Source organism: Geotrypetes seraphini, chromosome 4, assembly GCF_902459505.1.
Source record: "Geotrypetes seraphini chromosome 4, aGeoSer1.1, whole genome shotgun sequence".
Taxonomy (NCBI): Eukaryota; Metazoa; Chordata; class Amphibia; order Gymnophiona; family Dermophiidae; genus Geotrypetes; species Geotrypetes seraphini.
Window position 1 is genome coordinate 46,181,266 of NC_047087.1, and position 25,778 is coordinate 46,207,043.

At 41.1% G+C, this 25,778-nt stretch overlaps 1 protein-coding gene across 2 annotated transcripts in view; it reads right to left on the reverse strand.

The window, feature by feature from the left end:
* Positions 1-4,836: 4,836 nt before the first annotated feature.
* VSTM2B (V-set and transmembrane domain containing 2B) overlaps positions 4,837-25,778 on the reverse strand; it is a 122,644-nt gene continuing 101,702 nt past the window's right edge. For both annotated transcript variants that reach the window (XM_033943508.1, XM_033943507.1), the window contains exon 5: positions 4,837-5,549. In XM_033943508.1, the coding sequence (XP_033799399.1) occupies positions 5,461-5,549 (89 nt within the window). In that variant the 3' untranslated portion in view covers positions 4,837-5,460. The remainder of the gene's footprint in view (positions 5,550-25,778) is intronic.

The following is a 25,778-nucleotide window of genomic DNA, read 5'->3' on the forward strand; positions in this document are numbered from 1 at the left end:
ATCTGGAAAGTTCATTTTTCTAAAATATTCCCAACATCAATAATGAAAGTAAATTGGGGTGTTGATGCGCTGATCATCAGACTATCTCCTACCCCCAAAAAAATTAGGTGCAGCTCTAATAAAATAAAAATATGCATCTAGCACAGACAGTACCCCTGTAGAGATGTTTAAAATATGATCATAGTGGAGGAGTAGCTTAATGGTTAGCTCCGATCCTTGCGACTGGGTTTGATTCAAACTGAAGCTCCTTGTGACTCTGGGCAAATCACTAAACCCTTCATTGCTCCAGGTACAAAAGAACACTTTAGATTGTGAGTCCACTAGGGACAGAGCAAATGCCTGCATTTAAGGCTAGATTCAGTAAATAGTACTTAAACATCAACATATAAAAAAATAAATTCAACACTATTCTATAATGGGCCCTCAAAAATGAACTGCAGTGCAAAACGATCAAATTCTGTCTTTCAAAAATTTCATTTAGACTTTTTTTTGTTCCTTTTGAGTGCCTTAGGGCCAGACGCTATAAACAGTGCCTAAGCACATCTACATTGTAGGTGACGGTAGGCGTGGCTGTCAATCAACCACTAGGCACCGCTGATAGAATCACTCCTAGGTTTTACCTTGACTAATTTACCAGCACCTACCTCAGATGCCTATCTACACCTGTCAATCACACCTATTCTCGGTCCCTAACCACACCTACTTTGGTGTTGGCGGGTGCCTGGATTTAGGTATGGCTTGGTGCCGTTCTGAGTTTCCCGCGGAGCTCTTAATTGTGTAATTTTCTTTAAAAAAAAAAAAAGTTTCATTAAATATCAATTACCAAGCCATTTAAGCTAATTACAATTGGGATTCCTCACAGATTTTAGTTAGATGTCGCTAGGCATCTATGATTAGGACACCTAGTGATGCTTAACATAGATGCTGTTTATAGAATCTGGCCCCTAGTGCAAAGTTGCCTGTACAAGTTATAGAGTAGTGCGAGTTGCACATGTAATAATTTAATAATTAGCTGCTTATTGGTATTAACAACCAATTATTGGCTATATTTGGTGCTAATGGGTGATAATTTGCACTTAAAAGTGTATTCACTCTGCAGCTCCTCTCTTATCTCTCCCTATACTCTTCCCCAGGAACTCCGTTCATCGGGTGAATCTCCTTCATCCGTACTCTTCTCCACTGCCAACTCCAAATTCCATTCCTTTTCTCTTGCTGCACCAAATGCCTGGTGACGGGACAATCGCACGCCAGACACCAGCTCGCCGACAATCGAGCGCTGACAATTCAGCGAAAGATACAAGTGCACCGCGGGGAAAACTTAATTTTAAAGAGCTCTGACGGGGGGGGGGTGTATGGGGGAACCCCCCACTTTACTGCATACTGTTCACGCTGCCATTAGAGAAAACGGAACTTTTCCCCCCAAAAATCAGAAAAAGTTCTGTTTTCTCTATAATGGAGGGTTCCAACCCCCCCCCCCCAACAGCAGCGCGAACACTATGTAGTAAAGTGTGTGTTGGGGGGTGTTCCCCACTTACACCCTGCTTTGGAGCTCTTTAAAACTAAGTTTTCCTGCAGCGCGCTGGTGTCTTGAGCTGAATTGTCTGCCCTCCATTGTCGGCGCGCTGGTGTCTCACGCGCGACTATGAACCATATGCCTGGAATAGACTTCCCAAGTCAGTGCGTCAAGCTCTGTCTCTGGCCATATTCAAATCTAGACCAAAAACCCATTTTTTGAGGCTGTTTTTAATTCCTGACTCCTACTCACTTGTAAAGCATCCATGTCTGTTTTAATCATTCCTACCATAAGTAATTCCATAGTCCCTTATTTGTCCTGTTTGTTTGTCTTGATTAGATTTAAGTTCTGTCAAGGAATGACTGACTCTTAAGTGTTTAAGTATAGTGCTGCTCATGCCTAGTAGTGCTATACAAATAAGCAGTAGTAATAATCAGTGCAGTCACATAAGCATATGGATAGCTCATGAGCTGTTCCCCCTTACGAGAACAAATGCCCAAATATTCCACAGTCAGAAGTGGAAGTCCAAAACAAGAGAAACAGAAGCGGTGGAATCTAATGATCTTGCCGTGATGTTTATTAGAATACAATAAAATCTCCACTTCACAGAGTGTCTGACATGACAGTTGGTTGCGGACCCAACGCGGTCCATGTTTCGGCTAGCTATAGCCTTTTTCAGGGGGTCCCCTTTCTTCACAGAACTCCCTCCAACCTTCCACAACATACAACCAATCCCATGACTGCTCCACCTCCATCACCTCAGAAACCTTCCCAATTCTTTTTCTTTCTTACAAGCTATTAACCCTTTCTTACCTCCTCTTATAAACTTGTCAATCCTTATTCTACAGACTTTTGACATCATCTCCAATATTCCCCTTACCCTCTGAAACCCCTCCCCCCATTTCACCCACACCACCATCCAATAAATATTGCCAGCAGGTGACATCAGCTCAGCTAATGTTTTATCACACCAGATGAATCTGACGTTCTTTGTACTGGAGTATGATGAGTTCTTGTCATGAGTAGTTGCAAAACTGCTTGGTTTTATGAGGTCTTTTCCTCCACTTCGCTTACAGATAAGAAGTGATGTTTACAGAACAGGAAGTGATGATATTTAATGCCTTTTGACTAATAAGAATATTTTTTTGCTCACCAACACAGTTAAGAGCATTTGTTCATAAAAAAAATTATAAATAAGTTTAGTATTACTGCTGAGAAAGTTAGGGTTTTACAGAACGGGATTTTGGTCAATGACTGGAGCAAGGAGCATTCAAACTACGCTGAACAATCTTGATTGTGCGTGGGCTCCATTTCTGAGGCCTTTCCCTGTATAAACCTGAAAAGGTTCTTTTTGTCAAATATATGTACCTTTCCTAGATGAGTGGAATTTAAATATTGAGTTGTGATCTCGAAAATTAACACATGGCCATTAATACAAAAAGGCAATTTTTTTTACTGCGGCTTAGTAAAACTTCCCCTTGCCACTAAGCAGCTAACTGGAAATTCACACCTATAACTTGAACTTCCATGTTCTAAGATATTTGTTACTAGTAATTCAGTTCCTGATAAGGTGAAGTGAAAATCATAGTGCTCCTTTTATTAAAGTGTAGTAGAGCTTTTTATCACAGGCTGGCAAGATAAATGCTCATTCAATTCCTTTGAGTGTCGGAGAATTTAATTTGCTGGCCCGCAGTAAAAAGCTCTACTGCGGTTCGATAAAAGGAGCCCATATCATACCGCTATTACAGAGGTAAAATCTAATGCTGACACATTAAGGTACATTATGTATTGCACTGATGGTGTTAGTGCCCATTAAATCTAATCCAAAGTTTGGAACCCTTCTTTAATTCATTACAGTACAAGCCCAAATTCATGATTCATGCTTGAAGTTTCTTCATTGAGAGGCAAAGCTTTTCAGGTCTGGTATGTTTCAGTTTTGACCTGAGTGTAGTTCTAATTATAGCGATGGAGAATCTTCAATTTTCTATAGAACAGTGTTTTTCAACCTTTTTACACCTATGGACTGGCAGAAATACATGAATTATTCTGTGGACTGCATCGGTCCGTGGACCGGCGGTTGAAGAACACTGGGCTGAGTCATGGGCCAGACCCCGCCCATCTCTACCCAATCTCCACCCCAGCCCCCGCCCCCATAATAGTACTAATTGCACCTTGCATGTCCCGTGCCTCATCTGGAAGCTTTCCCTCTGACGTTGCAACGTCAGAGAGAAGGCTTCCAGTTCAGGCGCAGGATGCCCGTAGGAGCCACTGCCCGTGGCTTTGTGCACTGAATCAGTTAGGAAGAGGGAGCTGGCTCGAAGATAACGCCGCATCGATCGCACCGTGGACCAGCGGTTGAAGAACACTGTTTTGGGCCTGATGCACTTGCTGGCCCTGTGGACCGGCAGGAAATTTCTGTGGACCGGCACTGGTCCATGGACCGGTGGTTGAAGAACACTGCTATAGAATATACGATGGGGTGCTGAAGAGTTCCCAGCCCAATTAAGGTGATGAACTGAAACAATGTCAAAACATAGGATTTCGTTTCTGCAAATTGGCACATAATGAAATAAGACAACACTCTTTTCAGCTACAGTGGCAAAATGGCACTCAGAATTTAGGAAGTTGGTTAGTTAGACTGAGAACTTTTCAGCACCCCCTCATAAAGAGGACAGAGGGGACCAGGGATATAATTTGATTCTACATTGCTTTCGGCTCCTTTTACTAAGGTGCGCTAGCGTTTTTAGCGCACGCACAAGATTAGTGCGTGCTAGCCGGAAAATTACCGCCTGCTTAAAAAGAGGCGGTAGCGGCTAGCGTGCGGGGTATTTTAGTGCGCGCTAAAACCACTAGCACGCCTTTGTAAAAGGAACCCTTTGTGAATAACCTAGAGTGCTTTTTCTGTTAGTCCAACTTAAATACATAGAAATGAGGGTGAAAAACAAGCTGTACAAGTTAGCTTTTGAGAACTTTGCATTTTGACGAGGAACACCTATTTCTCAAAAGCTAGTCAGAGATAACAAGTTAGACCACCTTGTATAGATTTCACCTATAGCCTGAAATTTTACTATCCACCTCTCTACCTCTTCTCCCTTTATATTTCCCTACATGAGCAGCATATATTGATTCACCATTTTCGTCTATTGTGTCTTTCATAATTAGATTGTAAGCTCTTTTGAGCAGGGACCACTTCTTGTGTGTTTGATGTACAGCACTGCATGTGTCTGGTAGCGCTATAGAAATAATAAGTAGTAGTAGTAATAAATAGTAACTTTTATTTTCCTATTGCCTCATTTAAAGCAAATACAACTAAAAACTTTATTTCAAAATCATTTTTTTTATTCAACTGTTATTCAGCAATATACAATACAGTTTATAAACAAATGTCTTACCTGTTTCCAGTCTTTATTTAAAAATAAATATTATTGACAGTGATTATTAATTATGATAAGATGTGCCTTTTTAATCAAGATAATGTCTTGAAAAGAAAAATAATTTAATAAAAAAAGAAACATTCCCCCCCTTAAGAAAAAGAAAAAAAATAAGTCCTAGCCACAATAACCTACTAAAATATATTTTCCCTTCCTTGGAAGGTCTTTGACCTAACTTCTTTCCATAGGTAACTGCTCAACAGTTCGTGCAAAACGAATAATCAGAAGGAAAGAAAATGTTGCTATAATTAAGTGTAGAATCCACAGATGCCATGCAGAAAGCAGGGCTTTTAGATAGTACTGTTCGGAAACTGGATGAATTATTTTAGGCTTGTGTTACTGTACATCATGTGTGGTGTCTCCAAAAATATTGTTGTCTTTTTCCCTCCAGTGTGGAATTTCTCATGCTTTTTTGTTTCAGTCTTTTCCTGTCCATCTCTAAGCCCACAGCTCAGACTGAGGGTCTGTGGCATGTTCTTGTTGGTTTAGTTGAGGAGTATTGGGGAAGCAGGTCCATTAGTGGTTCACTAATAAGTGAACAAGCCTGTGTAGCATGAAGAGGAAGGTGTACAGGAGAGGTCCTGTACCACAAATGGGCTCCGTACCTGGAAAAATAAAACAGAACAGGGAAAATTAGGTTTCTTTCTGGTGGATAGCTCTCGGTGATTACAAATGTCTGTGGCGCAACAGTTTTCATGCTAATTTACTTAGGAGAACAGAAGAAGGATTAAAGTCCAGGGGTTCTCAAATCTGGTCCTTGAGGGCCACCAACAAACCTGTTTTCTCCAGTGCCCATTAAGGATCCCATCAGCTATATCAGCATAGATGTGGTTCAAGAGCTGGTAGATTTGCATTATTATGGTCGCTATAAAAACCAGGCCTCTTTGTGGCCTTTCCCCCGTACCGCGCGACCGCGTTGGTTCTCCCTCTGATGTTATTTCTTATGCCTGGCACCTGGAAATGACATCTGCGGGAGACGACGCGGTCACGAGAACCACGTTGACATTGTTGCTCACAGCGATGCACAACTAGAGGTATGGGAGGAGGAGGAGGAGTGGGAAGAGGTGAGGGGGAGGGGTGACGCGACCTTGTGTTCCTCACGACCGCGTCAGCTCTCTCTCTGATGTCGCTTCCTATGCGCGGCACCCGGAAGTCACGTCACTAGGAGCCAACGCGGTCGCCAGGAGCACTTTGAAGTTGTTGCTCACGGCAGTGAACTAGAGGTACGAGGGAAGGGAAGGTGGGCATACGCGTGGCGGAGAAGGAGGGGTGCCAGCAAACCCAAATGATGGTGCTCCCCCTTACTACGCCATGAGATCAGCAAAATTTATTTCCCTCTATCTAATATGCTTCATAAATGTTTACAAATGCAAGCAATATTTATTTGGTAGAAAAATGATCTGAAAACCTATGAATGAGGATGGAATGGTCCATGAGATTAAATGCCGTGGAGAAACCTCATGAGATCAGCAAAACTTCTTTCCCTCTGTCTATGTTGGCATACAAAAGATTTCCAAGAACATGGCCACGGGAGGCATAAGATGGCATACTTGTGTGCCAAGTGCCACAAGTAATCTATAAAATTCTATTGACTATACGCACAATTAGGAGACACACCCATAGTCTGCTTAAGCTCCACCCATGTGTATGCCCCTCTTGCATTAGGCAGTACATTATTGAATAACACTTACTGCACACAGGTGTTTGTCAATTAATAGCGCAACTGATGTGCATAAGTGGCATCTACCTCTTAAGTGCCAGTTTATAGAATTGCCTTCTAAATGTTTACCAATATTCAAAATATTCAATACTCAAAATGGTTTAACCAGCCAGAAATGGCCACTGACTGGTTAAATCATTTGCAGCTATCCGCTTATATTCAGCAGCACTTAACTGGTTTATCTTCGCTGAAATGACCAGTTAGTGCTGAATTCAAAAGCGACTAACTTACGCCCTCACCTGGAGTACTGCGTCCAGCACTGGTCGCCATACATGGAGAAGGACATGGTACTACTTGAAAGGGTCTAGAGAAGAGCGACTAAAATGGTTAAGGGCTGGAGGAGTTGCAGTACAGTGAGAGACTGGAGAAACTGGGCTTCTTCTCCCTTGAAAAGAGGAGACTGAGAGGGGACATGATTGAAACATTCAAAATACTGAAGGGAATAGACTTAGTAGATAAAGACAGATTGTTAACACTCTCCAAGGTAGGGAGAACGAGAGAGCACTCTCTAAAGTCGAAAGGGAATAGAAAAGGAAGTGCTTCTTCACCCAGAGAGTGGTAGAAAACTGGAACGCTCTTCCGGAGTCTGTCATAGGGGAAAACACCCTCCAGGGATTCAAGACAAAGTTAGACAAGTTCCTGCTAAACTGGAACATATGCAGGTGAGGCTGGACCCATTTAGAGCACTGATCTTTGACCTGGGGGACCGCCACAGGAGTGGACTGCTGGACACGATGGACCACTGGTCTGACTCAGCAGCGACAATTCTTATGTTCTTATGTATTCTAGGGGCAGAGATGGATAGCTTATGCGGTCAAGGACTGAAAATTGACTGAGCTGTCTAAATGTTAGCTGGCTCAAAAAAACACAAACCAAAAAAACAAAATCTGGATATTCAATGCCAAAGCCCAGACAGCGCCTAGCATTGAACATCCAGGAATAACTGGTGGCGATCAGCAAAAGGCTCATTGCTGCCGGATGAATATAGGGGGGAGGGGGTTATTTTATGATTTTAAATCCTACACAAATTTAGTCTCTGTGGATCTAAATTTATAACGGGATGTTATAAATTTATAATGGGATCATTTTATATGCAATCGACTAATTCAATCTACCTCAACCAGACACAGGAGAACCCACACAATATTCACACACCTGCCAACCAAAAACGTCAAACGAAGAAAACTCTATGACAACCTACTAGCCACCAGAGCAGCGAAACTGGACAGACAATTCACCAATCTGCTGACTTCGACCACAGACTACAAAACCTTCAAAATGAAACAAAAACCCTACTCTTCTAAAATACATAAAACCAATATAACACAACCAGACATGTCCCAATCTCCTCCTGCAATACTATCTACTTCTTAGCAAATTAGAAAATGTTCAAACTATTCCTTAAGTACTTCTTATTATCTTGACAATATGTAATTATTAATATCATAACAATTCTTATGTAATCCACCTTGAACCGCAAGGTAAAGACTAATCACTAATGTAATGTAATTTCTAAAAGGTGCCTATTTCAAATCTATTTTATAAAGGGAATGCAAGTGCCTATTTGCCTTTATAAAATGGGATCCTGCAGCCAACCCCAGTAGTAGGTAAATAGCAACAGACACATTTACATGTACTCCAAATGCACACATAGGCCCTGATTCTATAAATGGCGCCGTTATTGGGATGCTACCAATGTAGGCGCCTAAGCTATTGCTTTTAAATTGGTTCAATTGGCACTGTTAATTGAACAGTGTCATTAAAACTAATTAAAAACAATTTAAAAATTTTAATTTTGGGTAGGTGTCTAAACGAGGTGCCTACCTGAAAAGTAGGCATGGTTAGGGGGCGGAGTTTGGTGTGGATTGACTTAGGCATCTCTGTTAGATGCCGATAACTTAGGCCACGAAAAGCCTGGACTAACATTACGCCACCTACTGGCGCCTGAGTTAGAAACCACTAGGCACAATTATATAAATGGTGCCTTGCGGTTGATTGACAGCTGTGTCGAGTGGTGCCTAGCTGCCGTTTTAGAATCAAGGCCATAGATCACAACTCTGCCCCTGCTCTGACCACACCTATGCACTGTGGGGTAAATTCAATATAGGTCGCTAAAAGTTGGGCACTCCAAAAATGGGCGCTACGCTAGTATTCAATAGCATCAGAGTTATGCACCAAATCTTTTATAGACTACGCCTGAAGTTATGCATCAAAATTTAGGCGTGACCACTTACGCCATATCTATGATGTAAATTATGGTACCTAAATGTTTCAGCTGGGCATGTAGATGCAACTATTCTACAAACTGCACGCAAGAATAGTTGCAATGCTCCTGACACAACTATGCCCCTCCCACATTAACGCCCCCCTTTGCATGTGAGAGAAGTTAGGCATGCTGTGTATAGAATGGGACAAGTCCAATTCACCCGCACTTCTCATTCCATATATGCCCCTTCCCGGAATCTGCATTCCACTACTCAAAATCTATTTTCTGTCCCCTCTATTTGTGAACTATTTCTCGATTCTACCCGCAAAACCATTTTCTCAGTCACTGCCCTGCGTTATGGAATGCCCTTCCGTCAGATCTTAGGCAAGAAACATCTCTTGAAAAATTCAAATGAAACTAAAAACATTCCTTTTCAAAGATGCCTACTCAGTTTGATTCCATTCACTTAGAGCCCTAACAGCTTCTACGCAGTCGGCAGTACTAAACTGAAGCGCTTCTCTTGAAGCGGCCCCTACCCTAGTGTGCTAAAGCCCCTCTGTTTCTTCCCTCCCTTTTAAGATTTTATTTAAGCTTTTCCCATTTTTCCTTTTTGTTCCAGTAAGTCTACTTGATCTGTCGTCCCCTCCATTTTTTACTTTTAAGTTTATGTTTTATCTTAACAATATTCTGGTAATTGTAAAATGTTCAGGTATGTTTTTGATAAATGGTATATCAAAGATTAAATAAACTTGGTAACGTCAAATAAGCATATTAATGCTTCTTAATACAAATTTTCTCGACAGTTAGTTAATCATGTTATCGGTCCTATTCTATAATTGCGTGCTCGATTGTGCGTCTAATTTTGAGCAACATTTATAGAATTGGGCATGGGCATATTGTGACAAATCTAGCTCTCCTCCTAGCTTTGTCTCAGGTTTAACTAGAAGGAACAGTAAACCCCTATGCAGGAGAGCTGACCAGGTTGGCCCTGCTGATTATGAAAGCGCTGACTTCCCTTGTACTAACTTTGATGAGCCAGACACTGACTTCCAGGGAGAGTTCAGTCCAGTTGCAGGTTACTCTCCCAAGCCTGCTATTAGATCTCAAAGGAGCTCAGAAGCTAGGAAACTACAGCTCCTAGAAGGCTAGAGTCATAGCAGGAAGTTGTCACATAGGCAGACACAGCTGCAGAGAGAGTTTTCTCCCTTTCCTCTCTTCAGAGCAGGGAGGGGCGAATTGGAGGCTGTTAAAACAGGGCAGCTGAGACCCAGAGAGGGGGAGGAGCAAAGGGGGCTGCAAGGAAAGCCTCAGAGGCAGCAAGGCTTGCCTCTCCAGCTGAATTCTGATAAGCTGGGCAAGGTTTGAGACATGGTGGACATTTCAGACGAGCCTGAGACTACAGCTGAGAGGCAGCTAGAAGGCTGAGAACCTATGGACATTAGTGTGCCGATTATTCCTGGATGGAGACTGGATGCAAGGTTGGAAGTGTTTTTGCTATTTTTGTTTCTTACCTTTTTGTCTGAAAGTTTTGGGACTAAGTTTGTTTGTATGCTGAATTGTTTGAGCTTCCCAGAGCTAGCTTCTGAATCACTCAAGAACCTGAAATGTTGCCTTGGACTGTGTAACATTCCAAACAGCATTTGTGTTCTTCCCTCTCAGCTCAGTTGGAGGCTAATTAGTTGAAGATAAGATACTGAAGGAACGTAAGACACAGAGGAGCTCCATGTGAATGAGTTCCCTATCTGCAGGTATTCGGTGGGAGATATTCAATGTTAGCAGTTTTCCTTTTTGGTTTTGTAAAACTTTATTTTGCATAGTGCAAGAGTTTTATTTTCTCCTCTCTCCTGCTCTTTCCTGGTGATGGAATATTGCTGGGACTATCCTAATCTCTGAGGGCTGGTGAAGAGGACTGAGGTAAAAAGACTAAAGTCCAGCCAAAGTCTTGTATGATTTTGTGTTTTAAATTGGAGCCAGGCTGTTGTTTGTGAAGCCAGTGTGGCCAGGTTGGCCCAGAGCTCTATGTTTTGGTTCTTATACAAAATGTATTGAAAAGTACTGCAAACTGCTAATAATACCAGGCAGTTTAACCAGAGATCAAAAATAAAAGTACACCTTTACTTTTGGACATTCCTGGGTGTGTGCGTTTTACCTTGCCTGTATTCATTGTGAACATTGGACCTTATTGTTTTCACCCTAGGAGGTTGCCTAGATAGCCTGAAGGATTCCCTGGTTGAAGGGAACGCGCTGGGAGCAGTTACGGTCGCGGGGAACCCAGCTCGCTGCGGTGATCAGGAGCCCGTGGGTTGAGACAATATCGCATATCATTAGATGCTGTTTGTCATTGTTCTTATATATATGGGCATATATCATGAGATAATTTTATTAAAGGACTTTTATTCCTATAAAAGTCTTATACACAATTATCACCTATACATTTAAGTAATATGTTTCCCAGACCTGCTATTTACACGTCTATGCTAATTCACACATTTCTATCTTTGATTTTTATATGTGTGAATGGCACATACGGGTTCAGTAATTAACTCCGTAGTTTAACTTTGGGCTAGATTCACTAAAGTCAGCCAAAACAATTGCCAATCATGGACTTCCTTAGACTCCTCCCTAAGGAAGTTCCTGATTGGCTCAGGCATCTCAGATCCTTCCCAAGGGAGGAGCCCGCGGCACCTGAGCCAATCAGGGCCTTAGGCCCCTCCCCATGCATCATGTGATACATGGGGCAGGGCCTAAGGCCTGCATTGCTATGCAGGAGTCTGGAGGAGCAGGAGGGACTGAGCAACCCTCCTGCTTCCAACTGTTAAAGGTACGGGGAGTGGGAGGGGGTACCCGCTGGCAGGAGGGAGGGGGGCATCCTTCCTACCATTTATTTGGGGGGGAGAGGGGAAGAGAGGGGCTGATGGCAGGAGGAAGTGGGCATCCCTTCTGTCATATTTTTAAGCGCGGGTCGGGTGTTTGGCAGGTGGCTGGAAGAGGGGGTGTTCAGTGGGTTTGTTCAGCCGGCCGCGGGTGGGCGTGGGAGGAGGGGGGGCCGATGGAAGGAGGGACCGGGTATCCCTCCTGCCATAGGGTGGTTGATAGGAGCCCTGAAAGCAGTGGCAGGAGGCTGCTTCTCCTGTCATTACTGTCAGGGCTCTGCCCTGATTCAATCGCTCACTGAGAGATTGAGTCGGGGAGTTTGCATGCAAAAAAGATAGTGAATCAATCATTGTTTTTAAATCGGCCAGAGAATCGTTCAACAGCGATTGAATTGCAATTTTTAGTGAGTCTGGACCTTAAAGATTTGAAAAATGCCTTCAGCAAAAGGCAGGTACTTGTGACCAGGACTGACCACTGTTGGAAACAAAATACAGTCAAACCTCGGTTTACGAGTGCACCGGTTTTCGAGTGTTTTGCAAGACAAGCAAAACATACGCAAAATCGGTGCCTCGGAAACCAAGCTTGACTCGATTTATGAGTGCCCCCCACCGCGATCTGGCATCCCCCCCGCTCGCGGAGAGAGCGAGACCAGAAGGCCTTGAGCATGCGCAAATGCTCAAGGCCCAGCCCAGCCCAGCCTAGCCAAGAGGGAGGATCTTCGGGCACCGGCACCGGCAGTGCTGTGCGTTGGTGCTGGTGCCAAATCGGGGTAACGGATGCTATTTGGGTGATCGGCGGGGGATGCAAGATCACGGGGAGGGGGGCATTCGCTGGCGGGAGTGTGTGCGATGCCAGTTCTCAGGGAGGGGGGGTATGGAGCAGCGCCGGTGGCCTCGAAGGGGGGGGGGGAACGAATCAAGCGAGTTTCCATTCATTCCTATGGGGAAACTCGCTTTGATATACGAGCAATTTGGTTTACGAGCATACTTCTGGAACCAATTATGCTCGAAAACCAAGGTTCCACTGTCCTAGGCTACACAGACTCTTGGTCAGCCCCAGTAGGGCAACTCTTATGTTCTTATAAGGTCTCTTAATATGACTACAAGACACTCAGAGGCTGATGGGTGACCATGGAGGACAGTGCAATCACCAGCTGGTGTTCATTAAATTAAGTCAGCTTATCGGAAAGTTGGTTGTTAAGACATGTATCTATTTAAAGACAGCTTTACACAATAGGTGCAAATAGAAAATGTTTTTGCAATAGAAGATCAGAAAATCTGTCGAACAGCATTAATCCGTTCTTCATAGGGGCCACCTCCTGATTTTAAAGCTTTCACAGTTCATTACCTATCAGTGTAGAACTAGACTAACATCCAGTTCTCCATTCTTTGTAAGAGCTAAAAGTACAGTATGTGGTTCTTAGGTAAGTGCATAATTACAATCGTACACAGGAAGAGTCCATTTCCTGTACATGCTGCACAATAACAGCCATACACGCTGTATATATTATATCACTTTCAGCACTGAGTCACACGGAGCAATTTCAGTGGCTATTATTGCTTTAAGCAATGTTTTATTATAGTTCACAGATGTGATGTTTTGAGAAGACCTCCTGATCAAGGAAAAACAATCAGGAGTCAATATACCAAAAGGTTTACATAAGAACTTATGAATTGCCATACTGGGACAGACTGAAAGTTCATCAAGCCCAGTATCTCGTTTCCAACAGTGGCCAAACCAGGTCCCAAGTACCTAGCTAGATCAAGTAGTAAAACAGATTTTATGTTGCTTATTCTAGGAATAAGCAGTGGATTTCCCTATGTCATCTCAATAATGGCTTGTGGACTTCTCTTTTAGGAAATTATTCAAACCTTTTTTAAACCCCTCTAAGCTAACTGATTTCAGCACATTCTCCAGCAATGAATTCCAGAGTTTAATTCAGATAAAACTATTACTTGTTGGATTACAGGGTATGGATTCCATTCCATCTCTGATTCCTAATATTTTTAATAAACAAATTCAGACAGTTGATTAATTTTGTTATTTGGGTATAATTATTGATTTAGCACTAACTTTTTCTAAACAGATTTCCTCTGTGATAAAATCAGGTTTTTACGCCCTTCAAAGACTCAGATCAGTTTGAAATCTTGTTACTAAAGAATCATGAATTAAACTCTTCTATGCTTTTATAAATTCAAAATCAGATTACTGTAATGTGATTTATGCAGGTTTGCCGAAATCACAATTAAAACGTCTTCAGACACTCCAAAATACTGCAATTAGAATTTTAAGTAATGCAAGAAAATTCAATCATATAATGCCTTTGTTGAAACAATTACATTGGCTACCATTTTACTTTTGTATACAATTTAAAATTCTTACTCTGACTTATAAGATATTACATTTAGGTGTTCCAAGTTATTTGGCAAATCTAATTATTCCTTATTCTCCACCTTGGTCTCTTCAATCATTAACGGTCATTCCTCATCCCTTAAAAATGAAATGGGAGAGAATAAGAAAACATTTTTTGCTACTGCACCAACATTTTGGAACTCATTACCCTCAAATTTACATTTAGAATCCTCTTATACTAAGTTTCAGACGCTCTTAAAAACTTATCTCTTTGAATGAGCTTTTTCCTAGTATCAGATTTTGAATGCTTTATGTTTTCTTAGTATGAATGTGGAGAATTATCCTGTTTATCCTGAAAATTATAGGCACCAGAAGACACGATATGTTCTTCGGTCATGGCCCCTCAACTGTGGAACTCACTACCACAGTACATCAGAAACGAAAAAGACCTTTCACACTTTAAAAAAATCTTAAAAGCTTATCTTTTTAGAGATGCATTTAATCTTTCACTTATTGACCAATAACCAGAAGTCTTAGGGGCTTTTTTTGTTCTTTTTTTACCCTTCCTCTTGTTTACTCCCCTCCCCTCCTCTTCTTTCGCTCTAACAAGGAATTGTAACTTTTCCCTCCTATCCGCCACGATTCATGTTAGTCTTATTTTGTAAGTTTGATGTTACTTTTTCTGTATTCACAACCCTGTTTTTATAAAATTGTACATCGCTTAGTAAATTAAATAAGCGATCCATCAAATACTAATAAAAACTTGAAAACTTGAAAAAACTTTTATTAATGGCATTCTATTTCTGTTTTTATATATTATTTTATTATAAACCACTTTGAATTGTGTAGCAACTAAAGCGGTATATCAAGCTTAATAAAGGACAAATGATATTTTTTGTAGATGACTTAATGCTGTTCAGTTCCACTGATCAACAATTAGTAGAACAACTCCATGTAATAAAAAGCTTTCAGATGACATCAAAATGACTTTTGGCCAGGAAAAATGCGCTAAGGCAACTTTCTGACTTGATTGTGGAGGGAAAGGAATTTGAACAGAAAGGTGTACATAAGTGTCTGGGAGTGACAATCAAGCATAAATCACCGAGAAAAAAGATCAGTGACAAATATTGCAGGAGACTAAAATTAGTCTTGAAAAGTGCATAAACTTTATGGAATAAGATACAAACCATTAATCAGCTGGCAATTCTCATGCTCTCATACATTTTTGGAATTGTAGACTGCCATCTTACAGATCTTGAAAAGCAGATTTATGAACAAGAAAACTCCTCCATGTCTATGAAGTTATTCATGCCTGCATTCCAAGAGGAATAAGCTTTATGGAAACAGATTATATCCATTGAACTACTCTCATGGGCCTCTAGATTTGCTTAACAGTATCATCAGATCCAAATATACAAAAGGTGTTGAAACATGAAAGGCCAGATTCTATATATGGTATCTGCGTTAGGTGTCACTAGGCGCCATAATTGCGGAACCTAGTGATGCCTAACTAAAATCAACATGCAACCCAAATTGCTTTATTAGCTTAAATGGCATGGTAATTGACCATGCCATTGAAACTAATTGAAAATCCCCCCCCAAAACATTTTAAACAACCAATTAAGAGTTTTGCGCGCAACTCAGAGTAGCGCCTAATGCCGTCTATCTGAAAAGTAGGTGTGGTTGGGGTGGAGAATAGGCATGGTTGACTTAGGTGTCTGTGACAGAGGCTTTGCAACCTTGCCCCTTCCTCAGGTTAGTTCAGCTCCTCAGACAGAAGGTTTCCTGGAGGAACCTCCAGCACTCCCCCTCCTGGCCAGCTGGAAGAAAGGCAAGGACAGTTCAGAAAGGGAAACAGATTCAGGAAGTAGAAGAGGAGAGCTTAAAAGGATGAGCCAGGTTCAGAACCAGGGGACCCAGAGTGAAGGAAAGACTTGGAGGATCAGGAGAAAACTGTAACTTATTCCCAACTGAGGTAGGAACTCTCTCAGAGGCAGAGTTGCATGAACTGTGCTCCTGGCTGGACGTATAGGACTGTCACCCAGAACTTTGGACTGACTAAACTAAACTGAGAGGGGCAGTGCATTTTGGGAAAGCAGCTGGTTTCTGTGAGGGGAGATCTGTGAGGAAAATAGACCCCTAATTCTGTGTAAATAAAAGCTTATTCTTCTACCTCCCCAGACTGCTTGCTAGTGTTTGTGTGACTCTTCTCTGGGTAACCGGGCTATGGCTGTTACAGTGTCGCCAAGTGTCCTTGTTAGGCATCAGTAAATTAGACCAGGTAAAACCTGGCCTTATATACTGGTGTCTACCTCTAGGATGCCTAGTGATACCTAAGCATGCTTAGGCACTGCTAGGTGTGATTCTATAAGTGGCGCCTAGTGATTGATTGACAACCGTGCCTATTGGCACCTACAATGTAGATGCATTTAGGTGTAATTTATAGAAACTTGCCCAAAATGTTCAGAGCCTATCTCCATCGATAAATATGATTAAGTGTTCTGTCAAGTAGAAGGAATGAATAAGAATCGACCAGTCCACGAAGGGAAGGAAGTGACATAATTTGCACAGGAAGGAAAAAAATACTCTTCAAAGAACTGGATTAGCAAATGAGGAAAAACAAGTAGTAAATACCTAAGAACACTGGTAAATACAAACCGTTACTCCAGGAGCAAATTGTTGATCAATACCAGACACACGTGAATGGTTAAGGAGATTCAAATTGAATCTTAAGGATGAAAAATTGATAGTTGCACTTCAGGACAACAGGTTATGAACAAAATGGTTCATGGCAAGCATAGAAAAAAAAACAACCTAGTGTAACAGACATCTGTAGATTCCGTAAGAACGAGCTAGAAATAATTACTCATCTGTAAGTTCTGAAGGCAGAATATTTTTATCCACTGGAAACTTTATAACACTGCTATACCAGAGAAGTATTGGGATCCTGACCCTGAGAGAATGATTGAAAATGAAGAGGTTATATAATTACTTTGGACGTTCCAATTCCAACTGATAAAAAGCTGGATGCAAGAAAACCAGACACAGTGGTGAAGAGAAAAACGCAACAATTGCATTGATAAGAGAGGTGTCAGCCAGCACAACGGGATTATTCTGTGAATCATGTGGAGAGAGAGAAGATCTTCAAGAAGTGCAGTCAGAGATCAAGAAAATGTGGCATAAGGACAGAAAAAGATTTCCCATTAATTTAGGTACAACAGGAATTTTCAAGCACACCTTAATAGTTTGCCTATACATCTTATGAACGCCAAAAAAGAAGCTCCGTTTGGCATGATGCAAGTATTACAGTGAGCATTAGCAGAAAATCTGAGACTGAGATCATTCTCTACACACCATGGCTTAGTATAGTTCATTACTATCATGATATGCACAAAACTATCCCATGCAGAAACATTTTCCCAGAATGAAGATAAGAGAAACTGTAATTCTTCTTTTATTGTGTAAAACAGTGATTCTAATAATGATTTTTTTTTAGTGTAATATCCTTTTCTCAATCAACAGATTCTGAAACATTCCAGTGAACATCTCACACGGCTGTCGAACAAGCCATTTCCTAGACTAGCCTGTTAGAAATCATTGCTCAGATCCGGATTGATTCTTAGGCCCTCTTTTACAAAGGCGCACTAAGCATTTTAGAGTGGACTAGCTGATGCCCCAGCGTTGCACGGGTATTTAATTATAGCAATAACACAGTAAATGGATTGAAATAAAGATACTTTATAGTGGTGAATGAAATTATTTTTTTACAGCTTTATAAAAAGTACAATATTCAAATTATAATGTGAAATATTTGACAAAATGAATACAATACAACTAACACAAAACTTGATTATAAACAACATTTTTAGTTTCACCTCCAGGAGCAAGAACATATAAATTCTTGGGTGAACCCACCCTTGATCAAGCAACATAGAGTTGTCTATGGGAAAAACAGGGGGATCTTAAATCCACTCCACAGTATGTAATAGTCTGACCCTGTGATTTGTTGATTGTGATAGAGAATGCAAGTCTCACTGGAATTTGCAATCTCTTAAACTGAAAAGGAAGATATGTTGGAATAAGTGGCATCCAAAAGTTTCAGTATTGATTTAAGCAACTCAATATGTGGAAACTCAGGTTGAAAAGAAACTCCATGCAGTTTTTTCCCGGTTCAAAATGGAACCTGTGTTCCTAGTTCAGCATATGTGAGTACTCATGTAATGTAATAACATTATGAACTGGGGTGCATGAAGGAAACAGTTACAAACACAGTTAGAACATACAAACTCTATATGTATGGTGTCCGTGGTAGAATAGAAACGATGTCCCTAGTGGTTATAGTGTCATAGAAAGTGTTTTATAGTTGGAATTACTATGAGAATGGCAGCTTTTTACATTTTTTCCATTGACATGAATGGGTGAAATCTGATTTTCTGTTTGTAGCTCTGCCCAGGTGTGCAGGTGGGCCACGAGACCCCCAGAACATATCACCCCAGGTAGTGAGGGATCTGCATACCAAGTTTCATTCAAATCGGTCAAGCCGTTTTTGAATTAATGTGAGAATGGCATCTTTTTACATTTTTTTCATTGACATGAATGGGTGAAATGTGATTTTCTGTTTGTAGCTCCGCCCACGTGTGCAGGTGGGCCGCAAGACCCCCAGAACATATCACCCCAGGTAGTGAGGGATCTGCATACCAAGTTTCGTTCAAATCGGTCAAGCCGTTTTTGAATTACTGTGAGAATGGCAGCTTTTTACATTTTTTCCATTGACATGAATGGGTGAAATCTGATTTTCTGTTTGTAGCTCTGCCCACATGTGCAGGTGGGCCGCGAGACCCCAGAACATATCATCCCAGGTAGTGAGGGATCTGCATACCAAGTTTCGTTCAAATCGGTCAAGCCGTTTTTGCGTGATCGCGGCACATACACACACACACACATACATATCTCCGATTTTATATATATAGATGACTAGCTGATGACCCGGCGTTGCACGGGTATTTAATTATAGCAATAACACTGTAAATGGATTCAAAGAAAGATACTTTATAGTGGTGAATGAAATTATTTTTTAACAGCTTTATAAAAAGTACAATATTCAAATTATAATGTGAAATATTTGACAAAATGAATACAATAAAACTAACACAAAACTTGATTATAAACAACATTTTTAGTTTCACCTCCAGGAGCAAGAACATATAAATTCTTGGGTGAACCCACCCTTGAGCAAACAACATAGAGTTGTCCATGGGAAAAACAGGGGGATCCTAAATCCACTCCACAGTATGTAATAGTCTGCCCTGTGATTTGTTGATTGTGATAGAGAATGCAAGTCTCACTGGAATTTGCAATCTCTTAAACTGAAAAGGAAGATCTGTTGGAATAAGTGGCATCCAAAAGTTTCAGTATTGATTTAAACAACTCAATATGTGGAAACACAGGTTGAAAAGAAACTCCATGCAGTTTTTTCCCGGTTCAGAATGGAACCTGTGTTCCTAGTTCAGCATATGTGAGTACTCATGTAATTAATAACATTATGAACTGGGGTGCATGAAGGAAACAGTTACAAACAAAGTTAGAACATACAAACTCTATATGTATGGTGTGCGTGGTAGAATAGAAACGATGTCCCTAGTGGTTATAGTGTCATAGAAAGTGTTTTATAGTTGGAATTACTGTGAGAATGGCAGCTTTTTACATCCTTTCCATTGACATGAATGGGTGAAAGCTGATTTTCTGTTTGTAGCTCCGCCCATGTGTGCAGGTGGGCCGCGAGACCCCCAGAACATATCACCCCAGGTAGTGAGGGATCTGCATACCAAGTTTCGTTCAAATCGGTCAAGCCGTTTTTGATTTACTGTGAGAATGGCAGCTGTTTACATATTTTCCATTGACATGAATGGGTGAAATCTGATTTTCTGTTTGTAGCTCTGCCCACGTGTGCAGGTGGGCCGCGAGAGCCCCAGAACATATCACCCCAGGTAGTGAGAGATCTGCATACCAAGTTTAGTTCAAATCGGTCAAGCCGTTTTTGATTTACTGTGAGAATGGCAGCTGTTTACATTTTTTCCATTGACATGAATGGGTGAAATGTGATTTTATGTTTGTAGCTCCGCCCACGTGTGCAGGTGGGCCGCGAGACCCCCAGAACATATCACCCCAGGTAGTGAGTGATCAGCATACCAAGTTTCGTGCAAATCGGTCAAGCCGTTTTTGAATTACTGTGAGAATGGCAGCTTTTTACATTTTTTCCATTGACATGAATGGGTGAAAGCTGATTTTAAGTTTGTAGCTCCGCCCACGTGTGCAGCTGGGCCGCGAGACCCCCAGAACATATCACCCCAGGTAGTGAGGGATCTGCATACCAAGTTTCGTTCAAATCGGTCAAGCCGTTTTTGATTTACTGTGAGAATGGCAGCTGTTTACATATTTTCCATTGACATGAATGGGTGAAATCTGATGTTCTGTTTGTAGCTCCGCCCACGTGTGCAGGTGGGCCGCGAGACCCCCAGAACATATCACCCCAGGTAGTGAGGGATCTGCATACCAAGTTTCATTCAAATCGGTCAAGCCGTTTTTGCGTGATTGCGGCACATACATACATACATACCTCCGATTTTATATATATAGATTTAGCGTGTGCTAAATCAACGCGTGCACCAACACGTCCATAGGATAAAATGCATGCATTAGTGTTTAGCGCGCACTAAAAAGCTTAGCGCACCTTTGTAAAAGAGGGGGTTCGTATCACTGCCATCCTGAATTGGAAAAGAGTAGGAAGGGTTGTAAAATTTAAATCTCTCTTTTTAATGCTTAGGATTCTAAAGTTCACCTGCTCACAGAATCAATGTTGAGTTTCAGTAACAAGTTGTTTTCATATTATTCTTTTTCCTGATGTTCATTCACATTAGACTAACTTTGTTCACACACCAATATAGTGAAAAACACCCAGTAATACACACTCAGGTAATTTTTATATTTAATGAGTATTGGGAGTTCAGATTCCACCAATTCAAACGAACTGGAATGGAGTGGTGCTCTTCATAATTCCCTTTTATAATTTTTGTTTCTAGTTTATAACTTAATTTTCTTTATAACTTATGTAGTTTAAAATTTAACTTATCTTTTTAGTCCTTCCGGTTCCCCTTCCCGACGCGTTTCGAGTAGCTTTATCAAAGATCGGGGGAACTAAGGATAAGCAAAAGCATGTTCCATTTCTCTTAGAACGTCAACAGCAGTGAGAAATGGAACAAAACTAGGAACAAAAATTATAAAAGGGAATTATGAAGAGCACCACTCCATTCCAGTTCGTTTGAATTGGTGGAATCTGAACTCCCAATACTCATTAAATATAAGAATTACCTGAGGGTGTATTACTGGGTGTCATTCACATTAGAAACACATTAATTTTTTTTTTTAATATGAATACTTGAAAGAATTTTAAAAAACATGCACTCAGGAAAAATTTAGAAAAATCTAAAAACAAATCAAACATGTTTTCCCTAAGCACATCCCTTGTAGAAATTATATGTGTGTGAATCAGTGCATGGTTTATTTGTTATTTGGATTTATTAAGGCCCGGATTCTCTATAGCAGGGCTGTCCAAGTCCGATCCTCGAGATCTACTGGCAGGCCAGGTTTTCAGGATATTCCCAATGAATATGCATGAGTGAGCTTTGCTTGCACTGCCTTCTTGGTATGCAAATCTCTCTCATGCATGTTCACTTTGGATATCCTGAAATCCTGGCCTGCCAGTAGATCTTGAGGGCCGGACTTGGGCAGCCCTGCTCTATAGGGTGCCAATATAGGCGGCCGCCTAAAAAGCGGTTGCCGATTGCGTGTCAGTTATGTGACAGTACTGTACAGAAGTTGCACCCCCGTGAAAGATAGGCACTGGAAATGTAGGCCAGGATTTTCCAGGCTTACATTTCTGCCATTTATTTTTTGTCGTGAATCTGCATATGACTTTTTGGAATACCTCCAAAATGCCCATGGCCACGCCCCTTTTCAAATATGCATGATTGAAGTTAGGCACCATGCATAATAGAATAGCTTTAGAGACAGACAGGGAGGAAACCACTGCTTGCCCTGGGATTGGTTGCATGGAACGTTGCTACTATTTGGGATTTTGCCAGGTACCTGTGACTTGAATTGGCCACTGCTGGAAACAGGATACTGGGCTAGATGGACTATTGGTCTGACCCAGAATGGCTATTCGTATGTTCAGATATTTAGGACTTCAAATTACCATTAATAATTGGTTGTTAGCACCCAATTATTGAAATTTCCAAACTAATTAGTCAATTTATTTGTGTGCGCATCTCCAATTTGTACACAAAGGTGGACATGGAAATTTGGCACATGATAATATAGTATCCGGGGGACTGTGGGGTAATTTGGGCTCCTTGAAGTTGAAAAGGGAACCTACATATAACATTTTCTTCCTCTTACTTCACCGTACTTCCAGGAAGAGTATCTGAATACTTAAGAAATGTGTCACTTATACCATCAACTTTGGAAGGCTTGTCAAGGTTGTGCAATGCAGTCATGGCCAATTAAGTGTCTAACAGAGAAGCTTTCTCAGTCTCATCCAAACGCATGCATATTGCTGCCGTTTTCCCCAATCTATGGGGCTCACGAACTATCCTTCTGCATGTACAGTATATCCACTAGAAAACTAGCTATGTAAGCAAAATTGCCACTTAGAAGTCTATGCCCTAAATTTAAGCATCGAGAACATCGCTTCGATAGCATACATATTAACCCCAAAAGTAGAGCATACTCATTAGCTGCCCTTTGAAGTCTCTTGGGCTAATCAGCTTGAAATCAAAAAGGTGGTTTAGCACGATGGATTTCATCTCTCTCCAGAGAGAGAAAGCAATACCTTGCTTCCACAAAACAATTACATTCAGCTAGATCTCAAGTGACTGAAAAGTCCAATTCTTAAACGGTAAATGAATAGAAAGAAATAGCAGAGAGAAAAGCTGAGCCGTGTTTTCTCCTTAGCAGTTGCCTGTCTTTCATTTGATTGTGTTTTTGTGCATTCGGGAGATTCAGGTGTCTATGAAGATAATGGTGTCTTTGACAAATTTTCGCTAGCTACCCCCTATCTTGAAATACTAGTTCCCAGTGCACAGGATTGAAGCTATATCCCTTAAGGCGTGCTTTTAGTACATTTTTTTTTTTTTTTAAAAACGTGCTAGGTTTATGTTACCCTTACAAAGTTGTCAATCAGTTCATATGAAGTATGCTCCGAGTTAGTTTCAAACTCATATAGCTTAACGTGATATATTCACATATTATTCAAGGCCTCAGTTACACCACCTCCACCGCATAACCATTTTCCTTTAGCGGGGAACTTCGGGTGTTAAATCGTCACCGGCCTTTCATATAAAATTGACCATCTTAGGAAGAAACCTTACAAAGTTGAGCATTTAACAATTGTTTTGGCATCATATCTTTCAACACCATCTTAATTGGCATTGAATGATCAGAGCTTCAGTGTTAAGGATCTTCATGTCCTGCATTAAGCCTCCCAAAGTCCCAAAGAGTCCAGCACTGGTCGCCGTACATGAAGAAAGACACGGTACTACTTGAAAGGGTCCAGAGAAGAGCGACTTAGATGGGTAAGGGGCTGGAGGAGTTGCCGTACTGTGAAAGATTAGAGAAACCTGAGAGGGGACATGATCGAAACATTCAAGGTACTGAAGGGAATAGACTTAGTAGATAAGGACAGGTTGTTCACCCTCTCCAAGGTAGGGAGAACGAGAGGGCACTCTCTAAAGTTGAAAGGGGATAGATTCTGTATGAACGTAAGGAAGTTCTTCTTCACTCAGAGAGCGGAATAAAACTGGAACGCTCTTCTGGAGTCTATCGTGGGGGAAAACACCCTCCAGGGATTCAAGACAAAGTTAGACAAGTTCCTGCTGAACCAGAACGTACGCATGTAGGGCTAGTCTCAGTTAGGGCACTGGTCTTTGATCAGAGGGCCGCCGTGTGAGCGGACTGCTGGGCACGATGGACCACTGGTCTGACCCAGCAGCGGCAATTCTTATGTTCTTATTAGGTTGTGTTAGTGCTAAAGCACATAACACAAAAGCTTATGATGTACAATGAAAGCAGAAACATAATGAAGCAATGCTCAGAAGAAATTCTATGCAAATGCTACGCACGCTTATTTTACGCTAGTAAACCAAACGCAGAGGAAAGTACGTCTGACACGTGTGCAAAAAGTTCTGAAGTAAGCATGGCTCTTGTGCACATGTTCAGACAAAAAAATGGACAAAACAAAAGTGCAGGCTGAGAGAGAATATTAATACAGGGTTGGCCATATTCAATTTTTGTGGCCTAGATCAGGGGTAGGCAATTCCGGTCCTCGAGAGCCAGAGACAGGTCAGGTTTTCAGGATATCTACAATAACTATGAGTGAGATAGATCTGCATCTCAAGGAGGCAGTGCATGCAAATCCATCTCATACATATTCATTGTGGATATCCTGAAAACCTGACCTGGCTCTGGCTCTCGAAGACCGAAATTGCCTACCCCTGGCTTAGATCCTGCAGAAGAACCATGTGACCTACAGACATTTGAGAAATCTAGCTGGATGGACTAATTGGGGAAGGTAGACTGGTTATGGCTCTGAGGTGGAAAAGAGATCAGAGTAATCTCACAAGAATGCTAGCATAAACAGGCTCCTAATTTTCTTTTCTATCTTTGAAGTAACAGCTACTCTTTTCTGTGAATATCTGTTCTGCCTTAACCTTTAATTACTGCTATTTTGTTTCTGACTTTTTTTTTTCATTCACACATTCAAACATGTCGCTTACTTTTTGTTTCTCTATAGCAGTGGTTCCCAACCCTGTCCTGGAGGACCACCAGCCAGATGGGTTTTCAGGATTGCCCTAATGAATATGCATGAGAGAGATTTGCATATAATGGAAGTGACAGGCATGCAAATCTGCCCCATGCATTTTCCTTTTTTAAAGAAAATTAGAACTGTAATTTTCTTAATGCTTTGTGTCTTTATTAGATTGCTGATTTAATGCTTCTATGATGCCTTGGGGTGTTCTTCCCTTCACAGTACATTGGGGAAGCGAATGCTATACTACCTAGCCCCCAATCTATCTAGTGCTCCCCTGGATAACATTTACCATGCCTGTAAATTTTGTGTACCCACGTATCTCAGAACACTTTTGGGTACTGGGGCCATGTCTAATGTTGACATTCCCATTGAACCTCTGCAGCCAAATCTTTGGGCAGGAGCCAACACATACTGAACAATGAAGCCAAAATGTTTCATTCTCATTGCTTTGGGTTGTTCCTACTAATGGTGCCTTGAAATTTTTATGCCACAGTTTCTTTCTTTATTGATTTTTTTTTTTTATTGCACATTTTTAAATCATTAAAGAATAGGCAGAAAAAAAAAACACAAAACAGAGAAAAAGAAATCCTCCCACACCAAAATGACACCTGTCCACGTCAAGAGGAATAAATCAGCTGAATTAACACAAAGGAAGGCAAACTAGAAAGGAAGACTGTAAACAATCATGAAGTACCCAAACCACTTGATTTCTCAAATAGAACATTTTTCTAATGTAATAGGATTCATAAATATAGAAGTTACCTTCCAAAGTAAAAGCTGATTTTAATGTTAGAAACCTAGAGGGAAATTCTGTA